General features: G+C 66.9%; 1 protein-coding gene across 1 annotated transcript in view; it reads right to left on the minus strand.

The window, feature by feature from the left end:
• Positions 1-318: 318 nt before the first annotated feature.
• EEFSEC (eukaryotic elongation factor, selenocysteine-tRNA specific) overlaps positions 319-14,870 on the minus strand; it is a 110,676-nt gene continuing 96,124 nt past the window's right edge. Inside the window, exons 6-7 of the mRNA XM_055557006.1 lie at positions 13,237-13,393; positions 319-698 (exon numbers count right to left, since the gene is read on the minus strand). Coding sequence (XP_055412981.1) covers positions 511-698; positions 13,237-13,393 — 345 coding nt within the window. The 3' untranslated portion in view covers positions 319-510. The remainder of the gene's footprint in view (positions 699-13,236; positions 13,394-14,870) is intronic.

The following is a 14,870-nucleotide window of genomic DNA, read 5'->3' on the forward strand; positions in this document are numbered from 1 at the left end:
GCTCCTGGTGCCGGTGTGTGGGGGCAGCCCCCAGCCTGCCTCCTGCCCTGTGGCACTGGCCTGGCCCCTGCAGCTCCAATCCCCATGGGTGCTCCTCCGGGAGGTGCCCTCCCAGACGTGGCTGCTCCCTCAAGGTCCAGGGGACCCGGGGCCACCCAGGCTGCCTAAGGGCCTGACGCTCCACGGACACCCTCAGCCCACTGGGTGCTGAGTCTGGGTCCCTCCCGTGGCCCCAGGCCCATCAGGAGCCTCGGCAGTTCCTGACGTTCGCCTTGGGAGGGAGGGGGCACCCGTGAAAGCAGAGGACCAGCACAGCAGGTGGGCACCATGGGCATTTATTTGTGGCTGCCAACTGGGCAACCTGGGACACCTGGAGCCTTTCAAGACGGCTCTTCTGGCGAGAGGCACGGGGGTGCGGGGACAGAGCCCCCCAGGGCCTCTGGGGAGCACCCGGAGGCGGAGGCACGTCTGGCACTGAGGCCTGGCCGGGTCTGGGGGGCCGACGGGCACTCAGGGAGACTGGACCATGCGCTTGTGGGCGTCGAAGACGTAGCGCTTGAAGGACAGGCTGAGGCCCACGGGCTGGGCGGGCTCCGGCTGCTCCGCCTCCTCTGGCTTGGCTGCCTCGCCCCGGCCGGCTCGGCCCCGCTTCTTGAGGGCGGACGTCAGGATCTTCTTGGACTCGGGGCTCAGGCCACCTGCGAGGCACAGAGGAGGAGCCCGTCACTCCATCTGGTCCCCGACTCTGCAGTGACCCCCCAGATGGAGCCCGGACCCCCCAGCACTGGCCTGGCCCGCCGCTCCCCCATAGAGCCAGGACCCCCCCAATTACCGGCCGGGCCCGGCCCTCCTGTGCCCCCGCACCACCCCCAACACTTGTCTGGCCACCAGCCCATCTGGCCTGGGGCTCAGCGAGGCTCCCACCAGCTCCCAGCTCCCTGCCTGTGCCCACCCTGTGCCCAGGCCCCTGGGGCAGCCCCGCGCTTGCTGGCCGTGTCCTCTCCTGCCGCGAACGGCTCGCTGCCCCTGGCGCTCAATCTGACTCTCACCCGAGACCCCAGATGCTCTCCGGCCCGGGGTGAGTCTGCGGGCGGCATCACGGTTCTGCCCAGGGACCCCGGAGGGTAGGAGGGTGGAAGGAGGGGCCGGTGAGCTCCGGCTGGTGCCCCCTCCCTGGGTGTTGGCGGACGCTGTCCCCCGACTCCAGGCAGGGTAGGGCGGCCCCACGGATCCCTGGCTCCTTTCAGCACCCAGGCCGGGTGCAGACCCACTGTCTCCGCTGCTGGCTGAGCGACGGCAGAACTCGCTTCCTGCTGGCGCCTGCTGCCCACTGCTCTCTGTTCCCGCGGCCGGTCCTGGGACCTTGCGCGCTCATGATGGCTGATGCTGTTCCTCCGCGCGGATGCCCTGCCCTCCCCAACGCCAGGGCCCCTTTCTGCAGGATTTGTCTTTACAAGGAGCCTGCCTGGGGGCAGCAGGAGGCAGCCTCTTCGTGGGCCTCCAGTGGGGGCCACCCTACCCGGGAGCCCTGGGGGGATGGGCTGAGGCTCAGGCCAGCCCTGCACCAGCGGGCACCCCAGGACCAGCCACTCCCCTTCTGTGAGCTCCACAACCCTGCCGGGGGTCCTGGTGGAAGTGAGCTGTGCCCTCCCGCTCTGGGCAGCAAGGGTCCCGGCAGGCCGCTGTGCCCCAGGACAGGCACTCACTCCTAACACACACAGAGGGGTCCATCAGCCACAGACCCCCGGCTGGGTGTCAGGAGCCTGCAGGGTGGGGGTGGGCGCCCCCTGCCCCACCTGTGCCGGTGCCTGGGAGGTCCTCCCCTCCCCGCCCGGGCGCTGGCTGGCTCCCCGAGGAGAGGAGCCCTGCGTCACACCAGGAAGACCCCTGTCCCCCCCCACCCCACATGCCCGTGGGGAGCGGGGCCTGAGGGGGCTGGGCTGGGTGGGTGTGTGAACTCTGGGCCACGTCTGGGGCTGAATGCAGGCGGCCGCCCCCAGCCCGTCACCCAGGAGCGGGGTGTCCACCCGAGGCAGACTGTGGGAAACAGCGCAGCAGGGGACCCGTGCGAGGAGCAGCTCTGGGGCATCTGGGACGGGCGTGACCGCAGACTCGGTCGGGGCGGCCCTGCCCCTGGAAAGGGGCTCCATCCGCCTCTCCACCGCCCGGGGGTCCGGGTGCTCAGCCAACAAGACTCCGGGACGGGGTGGCCGAAGGGCCCACTGCCCTGGGGATCCAGGCTCCTGCTGGGCAGTGGGTTGTGGAACCGCAGGCCCTGGGCCAGGGCGCGGGGCGTGGGAAGGGCCCCGGGCCAGCCCTCCCGCAGGCGCCAGGCCGGCAGGTGCCCTCTGCCTCCAGGCTCCTCCTGCAGGGCGGGGGCTGGCACCAAGCCTGGCGGATGGCATGGGTGCCTGGGCCCTCTAGTGCCGCGAGGTCTGACGGCTGCAGAGGCAGGGGGCTCCTGGGATCGGCGTCCGGCGGGGAGACAGGTGTGCCCCAATCTGCCGGTCATCTCGCTGCGAGGGCTCTTGTTACCCACACACCTCGCGTCGCCCGGAGCAGCAGAGCCGGGAGTCTACCAGGCGCTGGCGAGGATGCAGAGTCTCTTGCTGCCCTCTGCTCCGTTACGGGGCGGCCTGGACACGAGCCCAGCACGCCGACCAGCAGAGAGCGTCTGCTGGGGCAGCTGGCTGTTGGGGTTCCTGGCAACGCTACTGGGAGCCGCCTTGTTTCATGGTGGCCTTTCCCCTCGGCTGAGAGGCCAGTGGCGTGGACGGAGGGCAGGTCAGGGCGTTGGTGGTCGCCCGGAAGCCTGCGCACAGTGCTCCTGGCCTGGAAGACGCCGGGGGCACGTTCTCAGAGCTCGGGTCTGAGAAGGGGCAGGCAGGAAGCAGCAGCAAGATGGGCGGGCGGCCTGCAGGCCAGCGGGGGCGGTGCCGTGGGCTGGACCCCCCGGGAAGGACTTGGGGGACCCGGGGGCCTGGTGCCGCGCACCGGCCACGTGGAAGGGCTGAGGGCCGCATCTGAGCATCCGGTCCTGGGGAGAGTGTGACGCCTGGGGACAGCAAGCGTCTGGCCCCATGCTGGTAGGGCTGTGGAGCCAAGGCTCTGGGGGGACCGCGGGCTCCGTGTCCGCAAGGTGCCCCCCGAGTCGGGCTCGCGGGCAGACAGGGAGCGTCTCAGCCGCCAAGGCTGAATTCTGGTGGCCCTTCCCACCGCCTGCCACCCCGGGGCCACTGCCCTGGGCGACTGCTGACCGGGGGCCGCCATGTGGACCTCTGTGCGGGTGACGGCGCCTCTCCCCTCCTTCACATCTTGGGTCCTGAGTGTGGCCCCGCGGCCACGACACCAAGGGCGCCGCGTCTGGCCACGTGCCCTGCCCTCTCTGCTGACTCCTCCTCAGCCACCGTCCCAGCCAGGCTGCTGGGGCCTCCCGGAACCCCCCGGGCAGGAGCTCCCCAGCGGCCGGTCAGGGGCGAGGGCGGGGACGGGGGTCTGGCCTGTGGGTGCAGGAGGGTGTGTCGGATGAAACCAGAGGGTGGGTGAGGTCCCGCCTGGGTGCTCAGGGCAACAGACCGGGGGCCACCCAGCGGGAAACGCCACCTACTGGGCAAGTGGCCCGCCCGTGACCCGGCTGGCAGGGGCAGGAGGGTGGGCCGCCAGGCTCCAGGCTCTTGTAGCGCCTGAACCCAGGCTCAGGCATCTCTGCCCCTTCTCCCTAAACCTGGGGACTCTCGGAGCCCAGCGGCCTGCCCCACCCCCGTCCAGTGGCCTGGGGGCGGTGGGCGTGACCCTGGGGGCGACGCTGCTCCCCGCGGCTCCCCCTGGGGACACTCTCCCAGGGCCGGGCTGGCCTTTCTCACCGAGCGCCAGCCCCACACAAAGGCACAATGGGCTGGAGGCCGCTGGCCAGGCCGGGCTCAGTAATCAGGGAAGAATGTAGCCGTGCTGTTTCCCAAGGCCGGGCCGCGGGTGCCGCCCCGACACGGCCATCAAAGCCGCCAAACTGCCTCCAGCTGCTGGCGTGGCTTTCATGTCAGGGGCCAGCCTGGGCGAGGGGCCTCCACGCGGGTGGGCGGCCCGCACCCTCCAGTGGGAACGGAGCCCTGCAAAAGGCTCGGGTCAACGGCCCCCGCAGTGGCCCCCCTTGGCCGGCCCAAGTCCAGCCATTCCCGGGGCAAGCAGCTCTGGGCAGAGCTGAGACGCTGTGGCAGGCCGGGGGTGGGGGTCGCTTTGTGGAAGTCGCATCGTGGGGTGACGGGGGCTGGGGAGCTCAGAGGGACACGGGGACCGTGAGTTCAGCCAGAGCCCCACTCAGAACGGGGCGGATGTGGCTGAGGCAGCTTAGACTGGGCCCAGGCTGGCCGGGGCCAAGGAGGACGGGCAGCCAGATGGGTGGTGGAGCATGGGAGGAGCGAGCTCGGCGCTGGGCGGGCGGGCAGGGCCGCCTGAGGACTGGCACCCTGACTCCACTCCTGCCGAACTCGGGGGATGGTGACTTTGGATGGAACGCCTCCTCCAGGAGGCCAGGCTGCTCACATGCTCCCAGCCTCGAGCTTGGCGGGCTGGGCAGAGGGGGCCCAGTTTCCCTCCTTCCCCGTCCTGCTATGGACCCCGTATGTAAACAAAGATGCAATTTGCTTTAAAAAGATAAGGTGATTAGGCTTTTATCAGACGTGTGCTCCGCCGTCCCTACAACAAAGGGAATCTGAGAGGCGGCAGCGGCAACGGGCCCGTCTGAGGCTCCCGCGCTCCATGGGTCCTCACGGCCCTTTAATGGGCGGAGGCGAGGCAGTGGGCGTCTGCACCCCTATTTTGATGTCTTAATGTTGCCTAATTCCTCCTTTAATTTATATTAAGCTTCTTAGCAGCAATGATGAATTCTTCAAAAACAAAAAAGGACCCTTTGCAGAAATCTTCCCCACACTGTGTAAATTGAAATTACAATGTAGCTAAGGCTTTGGCGACCAGGGGTGTGTGGGGAGGGAAAGCAGGGTGCCGTGCGGAAGGAAGGACTTTGTTTTAAGGTGAAAAAGAAAACCATTCTGAAGTAGGAAATGACTTGGCTGCGAGCATCAGACAGAGGGTGGGTCGCGGGGGTGGCCTGGGCAGAGGCACCCGAGGTCGCGTGCAACGGGGGCACAGCCGGTGCGGGGCTGCTGGGCGCCCGGGGACCCCGCAGCACCAGCGTCGGCTCCCGCTGCTCTTGGCCAGGGCAGGCGTGACAGGGCTGTTCCCGGGCTTCGGCCTGGAACCCCCGGCGGGCCTCGACCCTGCAGCGGTGGTGGGTGCCCCAGTGCGGGCAGAGCAGGCCTGGGACCAGCCTCCTGGCAGGAGCCTCCAGGCTCTCGGGCCAGCTCCCTCTCTGATCTGCCCATGGGTCGGCAGCCAAAGATCCTTCCAGAACAAAGACCCACGCGCCCCTCTCAGCAATCCTCAGCCGCTCCTTGGGCCGGCGTCCAAGCTCTCCAGCCCGGCCTTGCCAGCGTCTCCTACACACCTGTGTGCCCGCACCCACGGCTTCACTCCTGCCAGGCCTCCTCCTCGCCCCCCACCCTGCACAGCCCCTCTTACCCCCGCCCAGCACCCCCACCCCGCCGACACACACACAAGTCCTAGAGCAGGCTGGTCTGCAGAGAACACACACGCGCACACGCTGTGCACACACGCCTCCAACAGCAGGCCCCGGAGGCAGGGCCACTGCTGCGGAGGCCTGGGCAGCTCCTGGCGGCCACGCGCTGGCCTCCCCCCGGCTCTGAGTGGGGGGCTCCTGGGTCGGGACGAGCCAGCTAGGGGTACACACCCGCCGGCCCTGCCTCCAGGAGCCCACGCTGGTCACTGACCCTCCTGCGGGGCCTCCTCCACCCACAGCCCCCCGAGGCTGGTGGGTGCGGGCCTGGGACCCGGTGGCCCCACCGACACAGTCCCCATCGGCAAGAAAGCTGAATCTGAATCCTCCAGACACTCACTCCCTCCCTAAATGCATACACTCTCTAACGGCAGTTAATCTTCAATTAAAATACCTAAAGCAGAAACTATGATAACTGGTTTAAAAGGTAGAGCTTATTGACAATAAAAGTCTTCTTCATATTGGTTTTCTTAAAAAAAAAAAAAAAAAATTCCACGTATTAAAACTGTCATTTTTACGAGTCGGGAAAAAGCCTCATCCGGGGTAACGAAGGGGCAACAGAGGCTGGGGCGGTCGGCTCCAGGGCCCAAGGGTGGCGGTCTGATCACGTATCGGCCTCGGCTCCAACGCGGGCAGGTGGGCTGCAGTCCGGACTGCCACAGGGGCTCGGGGGTGACAGCTGGGTCCCTCCACACTCCTGCCCAGACACAGGGGCTCTGGGGTCCACCCTCCGTGGCTGGCTCTCGCAGGCCCAGGGGAGGCAGGTGTTGGGGGCGCCCCAGCGTGCCCTCCAAGGCTGGTGGCACGGTCACTGCGTCCCCACGGCATGGCTCTGACAGCCATCGGCCTTGTGGCCGCGAGGGTCCCTGACCCCGGGCGCCTGGCACGGCGCAGTGACGCCTGGCCGTCAGCGCGTCCTGGCTCCCCCGCCCTCACGTCACCTGCTCAGCCACCGCATCTGGCCTGATCTTTGTCCCTCTCTCCGCCCCCCCAGCCTGGGTCAGCCCTTCCTCCTGGAGCCAGGACCCTCAGTCACCTCCAATCCTGCCCCCAGAAGGTGGCCCACGCCACACCCAGCGTCCCCTCGACCCCCGTATTCTGGGCGCTTCCGCCTGGGACAGCCCTCCCCAGGCCGCCCCCCGCCCCCTTCAAGCGAAGCGCGGTGCCACCGCCTCCAAGAAGGCCCCCAGCCTGCGCGGGCGCAGTGGCCCCGTCTGTGCACAGACACAGGCATCTGGGGCTCCTTCCTGGGGCTCGTGTCCTCAGCAGAGACAGGAAGGAAAAATGGCGGCCCGGAAGCACGAGACAGCCTCCACGGCATCTCTGAACTACGAGGCCCACGGGAGCTCACGGGACACAGAGCACTCAGGGCCGCGTCCAGCACAAAGCATGGAGTATGGACGGGCACACCCCATCAGCCCCGCTGGGGCCCACCGGGCACGCGTGACCGCATACGGAGCCGGGCTCTGCCCTTGGCATGCACACAGCGTGTGTGGACCCCTCTAGGGCACACGCCTATCGCCACCGTGGGGAGGACGGAGCTGCCGCACAGCGCTCGGCAGCACTCTGAGCTCTGGGGGGCAATGGGGCACAGCTCGGCCCGCGAGGGGCAGGAAGGAGCCAGGGGCTGTGCAAACCCACACGTGTGAGCCCGGCAGGCGGCTCCACGGGGGCGGCAGGTGCCCAGCGGGACCCCGAGCCCGTCCTCCCGTGGGCCGGACCGCCCGCCCTCCCACAAGGCCGGGGCGGCAGTGGGGACTGGAGTGAGTCTTCGTCTCCCGCTGTCCTCCGCGTCCAGGCTCACCCCGGCACGCCGCGAGGGCACGCAGGGAGAGGGCAAGAGTTGACAGGCAGGAATTCGTGAGCTCAGAGAGCTGCCGCCTTTGCTGGGGTGGGGGCGGGGGCTCCCTTTGCCAAAACAATAATTAAATTTTTTTTAAAGCAGCTACAAAGCCACGATTAAGCTTAGGGCCCTAAAACAAGCCCATAAAATCGAAAAATATTTATCTGGAAGGGTGGCAAGTCCAATAAAAGTTTTATGAATGTTTTACAACTGCCCTGTCAGGAAGCTGGCCTCTCAGTCACCCCCCTTCTATGAAAAAACACCACCACACGAGTGCACTCACGGGCACAGACACACTCACATGGGTAGACTCACACTCACATGGGCAGACTCACACTCACGGGCACAGACACACTCACACGGGCACAGACTCACACTCACGGGCACAGACACACACACACGGGCACAGACTCACACTCACAAGGGCAGACTCACACTCACAGGCACAGACACACTCACACGGGCACAGACTCACACTCACATGGGCAGACTCACACTCACGGGCACAGACACACTCACACGGGCACAGACTCACACTCACGGGCACAGACACACTCACATGGGCACAGACTCACACTCACAAGGGCAGACTCACACTCACGGGCACAGACACACACAGGAGCGTGGACTCACACGGGCACACACGGGCGACGCACAGGCTCAGACACACCTGGTGCTGCAGCCCGCACCGCTCCTGCCGGCTGGGGCTCCGCTGGGCCTGGGGCTGCGGGGAGGGGCCCTGAGCCAGGGTCTGGGCAGCGGTCAGGCTTGCGCCCTCCTCCAGAGCCGTGGGCTCGCCGGTGGCTGCAGGCTCTGCCCTTGGCAGGCAAGGCCCAGACCCACAGTGGGCTGTGGGGAGGACGGTTCCCTCAAGGTCAGCCCAGGGCCACCAGGAGGCCAAAGGCTGCCAGGCTTGTTCTTCAGGTCCGGGAAGCGGGGGCCAGGAGCCTGGTCAGGGGAAGAGATGGGTGCAGGGCCGGGCCTTAGGAGATGTGGCTAGGGGTGCCCACAGCAGCCGCACCCAGCTCTGGTGGCAGCTCCATCCTGAGCTCTTGGACCGAGGCCCCGCTGACCCCTCTGCTTGGAGCTGACCCCTGAATCACGGGCCGGCTCGCGTGGAGACGGCGCTTCCCCACGAGAGCCCCGCATTCCTCCCACCCCAGGATCCAAGGTGCTCTGAGCCCCGTTATAGACAGGAAGGGGCTGGCGGCAGAGATGGGGCACAGCTAACAGCAGCCCAGTCTCCGCTTGAACGCTGGGGTGTCCCTTTGCCCCTTGCCCTGGTCTTTCCGCAGAGCCTGACACTTAGGGCTGAGCTGCGCGGCTCCAGAGCCCACCAACCGCATCCTCCACGAGGTGGGGACCAGGCCAGCTGGCCGCAGGGCCCCCCGGGAAACGCCCACCTGTGCTCAGATGGGTGGCGGGCGGGCGGGTTGGCGAGCACCCCCCGGGGATGCAGCATCATGTGGGTCCCACCCGCGAGGCCCAGGCCGGAGCCACAGAAACCTTGGCAATGCTGCCTGTGCCAGGGGCACGGCCACCGGAGGCGGCACAGGGGCGCATGGCGGGGGGGGGGCTCCCGGTCGGGGCGGGGGCAGGGCTCAAGCATCTCGCTGGTTTCGGGGGAGTCTCTTCTCTGTGGCCAAAGTTTTTCCACGGTTAAAAAAAACCTTTTTTTTAAGAACATCAAACATTGGTTAAAGGCGAAAGGGGTGCAGGGCTGCGCTCTGCTGGGGGCCGTCCGTCCGCTGTGGACGAGGAGGGAGTGGGCTGCCGCCCGGGCCTGCGCTCTGCTGGGGGCCGTCCGCCCGCTGTGGACGAGGAGGGAGCGGGCTGCCGCCCGGGCCTGCGGCTCTGCTGGGGGCTGTCTGTCCACTGTGGACGAGGAGGGAGCGGGCTGCTGCCCGGGCCTGCGGCTCTGCTACCGCACACTGCCTGAGGCACCCAGAGGCCATGGACTCGCTCCCGACCCCAGAGACACAGCTCTGCATCGAGGAAGCATCGGGTGCCGTGGGTACACGGACGGGCTGGCCTTGGCCGGTGGCAGGACCGGGAGAGGACAGCCCTCAGCCCCGGCTCTCGCGCTGCTGGATGGCCTCCCAAGCGGCCCTGGCCTGCTGGGCATAGGCCCCCGGGGCACAGGGAACCCTGGCGCGGCCCGCGGGGATGACCGGGGGCCCGGCCGGGTGAGGGGCCAGCAGATGGTTTCTGTCCGCGGGGCCGTGTTCATGTTACTGCAGATATTTTTACTGTATTGTGTTACTCCATCCATCTCTGTGAACGGTCCGTCTTGTAAAATTCTTTTAATGATGTTATTTTTTCTTGCCTATCTTCATCATCTACAATTATTTATAATATCATTGTCTTTGTTTCAAATACTGGGTATAAACATTGTTGTAACAGTTCTTCGATGGGGTTCATATAATTTTTACAATCGCTTAGAAGTGCTTCACTGGCCAAAGAGGGACGAGGCGGGCCATTCTTCTGGGGGGAAGACGCACCCCAAGGGCTCCCAGCGCTCAGTGACACGTCCCCCCCGGTCAGGATGCTCCGGAGAGGGCGGCGTGGGGCCGGCTCGGGACCAGGCCTCTGCACGGCCGTCCCCACAGGCCTGTCTGGTGAGACGCCAGGGAGAGACGGACGGTTTGTTTTCACTTTACAGGGATTTTCTGAAGCCTCAGCTCTCGCCCTCACTTCTCTGCAGCCCTCCTTTCTCTCTGCCAAGCTGCTTTATGGAGTGTCCTCGGCCGGCTGGGGACAGGACCCGGTGGGAGGCTGCTGACCGCCCGGGGATCCTCCTGGGGGGTCCCCGCACCTCAGGATTGCTGCCTTGACGCAGCTACTTTGGGCCCAGGTGAGGCTCCCCGAGGAGTGTGCAGGCTCCCTGCAGCACCACCCCCACACACCACAGACCCTGACCACCTCTGCTCAAACACGCACAGGGGCCCCCCTGGAGTGAGCCCACTTCCCTCCCAAGGCTCTCACCGAGCCCCCAGCCCCCTGCGCCACCCACCGTCCAGGGGCAGCCCGCCTGCCTTCCCTGACAGCGCGGCCCCAGAGCTGGGGCTCGGGGCCCACATGGGCCCTGCCCTCGGGTCCAGGCCGTCTGCAGTCCAGCGAAGGGTGACTCATCCTTCCAGGCAGGAGGAGCCCGTGAACCTCACTGCCTCCCTGGCCTCTAGATGGTGGGGCCTGGGGGCGGCAGGGGCTGCCTCCCGTGACTTTGGGGCCCCCGTGACCCTAGAGCTGTGGCTGAGGACGGCCCAGGTCCAGGCTCAGTGCAGGGGTCTGAGCTGGTCTCCATGTCTTCGGCCCAGAGTCGTGGACGCACCCGCCAGGCCCGTTCAGTGAAGACCGCGTGCTGGAGAAAGCTAAAGAGGACAGAAGCCTCGCGCAGCCTGCCAGTGCCACGCTCTCACTCACTTTTTCTTTCTTTTCTCTGCAAGACTTCCCTTTCACGCGGTCGGGAGCATGTGCTACGTGCAACTTCATGTTCCGAGTCCTTTCAAAGGTGATGTCAGATGTCAGCCACGCTGCCCCTGCCTGCTCCGGCCACGGCCCCGTGCGGGGCTCCTCCGGGGACGTGATGCTCGGGGCTGGGCCCGGTCCTGCTGGGTCCTCCTCCCCGGAAGGGCCCTTCCAGGTGAGGGTGGCTGTGGGGAGACGCCGTCCTCAGGGGTGTGAGCGGGCACGCGGGGGTTGCTGTGCCTCCTCTGCACGGCTCAGCACATGCACAGCAAGCGTGACGCGGTGCCAACAGGTGTGAAATCTGAGGAACATGAGTGTTCAGTACACTTTTCTTTCCGCTTTTCCCTATGGATCAAGTTATTTTAAAAAGTTGGGAAGAAAAAAGCCCTCACAAAAGACCCATCTTACAGATGAGGAAACTGAGGCTCAGGAGGATAAAATTCCAGCCAGGATTTCAGGCGGGTCTGGTAGACTGCAGGCCCTTGCTCTCTGCAGGAGCCCTGTTCCTGCCTCCTGGGCAAGCAGGGCTGCAGAGCCTGCACACGCCTAGCCCACGGTGTCTCAGAAAAGGCTGGCGTGGCCCCGGGGGCGGGCGCCCCTCAGGGGGTGTCCCAAGCACAGCCCACGGTGTCTCAGGAAAGACTGGCGTGGCCCCGGGGGCGGGCGCCCCTCAGGGGGTGTCCCAAGCACAGCCCACGGTGTCTCAGGAAAGGCTGGCGTGGCCCCGGGGGCGGGCGCCCCTAAGGGGGTGTCCCAAGCACAGCCCATGGTGTCTCAGGGAAGGCTGGCGTGGCCCCGGGGGCGGGCGCCCCTAAGGGGGTGTCCCAAGCACAGGTTCCTGAGGGTGCCCGAGAATCCGTTCCAGGCAGCGTACACGGGTGGGACTCGGTGTCTGGGGTGGTGTGCGTGTGGAGGGCACATCTTACAGGAAAGACAACAGTTTCATTTCGACCTTAGAGGGCCGGCGCAGCCCAAAGGCTGTTGTGTGAAGCCTGGGGGGCCACGACCACACCAAGACCAGGACGCCAGGCCCGCCCCCGACACCAACGTGAGTTTCCACTTCTCCTGTGCGTGCTCATCTGTGCCGCGGCGGCCTACGCCTTCCCCCGTCCCTCTGCCTTCTCAGACCGTCATCCGTGGGATGCTTAGACCTGTGCATCCAGTCGAGCCCTGCCCCTGACCCTGGGCTGGCCCTGTGGTGCTCCGGGACCCCTGCACCCGTGGCGGCCACCCCCGGGCGCTGCCCCACGGCCAGGCTCCGGGTCCCTTGGAGGCACGACCTGGAATGCGGGGAGGGTTACTGGGTGCCAGCAACGCGGAGGTGGACCGGGGGGACCCTCGTCACCACCGGCCATGTCCCCCACCCTCTCCACCCTCCACCCAGCGGGTCCCCAAGCTGTCTCGCAGGGAGGGCCTCGACCTTCTGGGCCTTCTAGACAGAGGCGGCCCTTTGGAAGGGGCAGTTTTGTCAACGCGGGCCATTCAACCTTGAGGCCCCAGACTTTGGGGGAAGCTCCTCGGGTGTCATGGGGAGGGGCCATCCCGCGAGCCTGTCCAGCTTTGAGGTCTCGGAGGGCAGTGTCCACGGCTCCACAAGGCGCTGGTCCCATACTACAGCTCAGTGTGGACGCGTGACCCTGACGCCCCCACGTCCGTCCTGAGGCTCAAGTAGGAGTCACGGGTTGTGATGGACAAACACAGCCCAGGGACAGGCTTCCTGTAGTTCAGACTGTTCTAGGTTTTCATCAGGAAATTCTACATAAAGTGCATCAGATGAAGCCTGACTCCCGGGCCTGAGTTCCTTGGCCACTGCAGTCCCTGCCTCTCGCTCTCACCTGCAGCTCGGCCTCTGATATCCGGCCTGGCCCCGTGGGCCGTGCGGTCCCAGGTGAGAGGGCCAGCACGCCTGGGGTGGGGCGGGACACCCAGAGGACTCCCTGGCCTCCTTCCCGGCCTGCAGAGCCGCGGGAGGCCCATCCTCCGCTGTAGCTGCCGCGACCGTGGCCACCGGCTGGCGAAGCAGGACCCCAGGCAGCAGGCGCACGCTGCAGCCCCACGGGGACCAGGCCCGCCTCAGAGCCAGCGGGAGGCAGGAACGGGGCGGCAACTCCAACCCCAGGCAGCTGCGTGCCCCCCGAGCTGCCAGTCTGAGCGGTTCCATGCCCCGCACGCTCAGCCCAGACGCGGTGCCCACAGCTGCCGTCTCCGGGACCCGCTGGCTCTTGGGCACAGGGCAGTGGGGGCAGAGGCTGGCAGGGGACAGCTCCCGCGAGCAGGAGGAAACCGCTGCACTCACCAGGGACGTAGACCTTGAACTTGCCGCTCTGTCCGAAGGCGCTGTCGATGACCCCCAGCTCGCCGGTGGACAGCTGCACCCTGAGCCCCACGAACAGCTGGATGTTGGTTTCCTTCTTGAACAGCGAGCGGCCAATCACGCTGTGGTCGTCCAGCACCTGTGCCCACCCGCCCGGGGACAGCGTCAGCGCTGGGGGAAGGCTGGCTGCCACACGCACGGGCGGTCAGCCCGCGTCACTGCTGATGACCAGCCCTCCTATCCACCACCCGCAGGGATACACAGAGGTGACGGGAGCCCACAGCCATCCCGCCCGCCGGCCCTGGAGCCGACAGCTCTTCAGGAAGGCCGAGGGGGTGCGTCCACTCCCAAGCCCGCCCCGCCCGCACTTCGGCAACCTCCCACACCCAGGCCCCCTGCCAGCCCCACTCCACGGCCTCTGCAGAGAGCGGGCAAAGGGGCTGTGCACGCGTGTGTGTAAGCACCAGCTCTACCAGGCCTCAGAGTGCCAGGGAGGCCTCCTCCTGCTCTCCGGGCCCTGGGCACTGCCTGGGCAGCATGCGGAGGCAGGCGTGCAGTCAGCGGGGACCTCCTCCTGGGTCCCCGCAAGCCAGGCTCAGGAACATCGCACTTCTGCCCACGAGGCCAAGATGTTTGGCCAAGGACCCGGATGGGTTGCTCTGAAGAGCAGAAACTGCCCCACTTACCCTGAAAACCTTGCAAAAAACACACCCTCCCTGCCTAGATTCATCAGCCAGATACCAGGCACGTGCGCACCCCCTCCCGGTGACGGGCAGACGGGACACAGGCCACGCGGAGAGCCGTCAGCCTCGCCCCCGTGGGAACTGCTCCGTGCCCTCCACACTCGCAGGCATGGCCCTGCCCTCTGCGTGGCAGCCAGCAAGGCTGTGTGAGGGTGCCCCGGGCCTGCTGCATGTGGACTGCATGGAGCAGCTGCTCTGAGCCCCAGAACCGGGGAGTCCAGGTGAGCAGGCGTCACCAGCCTCAGAGGGCGAGGGTGCCTGTCACCTCCACAGGCCCCCAGCTGCACCCCCGCGGAAGCCCTGTCCCAGCCTTGTGGGGGGCCCGGTCAGCCAGCAGGGCCAGGACGACAGCCAAATGGACCCATGGGTCTGGACCAGCCGTGGGCGTCCCCCGCCCTGGGAGCCAGTCCCGAGCTCGGCATCACTGCTGAGGCCGCTGGCCGGAGCAGCGAGGCCCACAGAGCCCCACGGACCCGCAGGCCCTTGTCTGCAAGGGTTTTCCCGAGCTCAGGGACAGGGTCCGAGTCGCTTGCCAATGTGGGAGCGGGGGGACAGCGGGGACAGACGCCCGCCGGGGAGCCAGGAGGGGCCAGGGCGCCCCCTACACCCGGAACACAGACTCCAGCAGTGACGGGTGCGGCCGTGGGTCCCCGCAAACCTCTGCCGCGGGGCTGGCGTTCAGTGACCCCTGGGGTCAGAGGGCGAGGCCTCCTGCGGGCGGCGCTCAGGCTTGTCTCCACAGGCTCCCAGCCTCAGCAGAGCCCTCGGGGATCAGACACCAGCACGTCCCACGGGGAGGCCGGCTTCCCCATGAGCCCACCCCGGGACGTCGGGCGTGGACCGCGCTGAGCTTGGGCAGTGAGATGGGCCGAG

Source organism: Bubalus kerabau, chromosome 20 (genome assembly GCF_029407905.1).
Source record: "Bubalus kerabau isolate K-KA32 ecotype Philippines breed swamp buffalo chromosome 20, PCC_UOA_SB_1v2, whole genome shotgun sequence".
NCBI classification, from domain to species: Eukaryota; Metazoa; Chordata; class Mammalia; order Artiodactyla; family Bovidae; genus Bubalus; species Bubalus kerabau.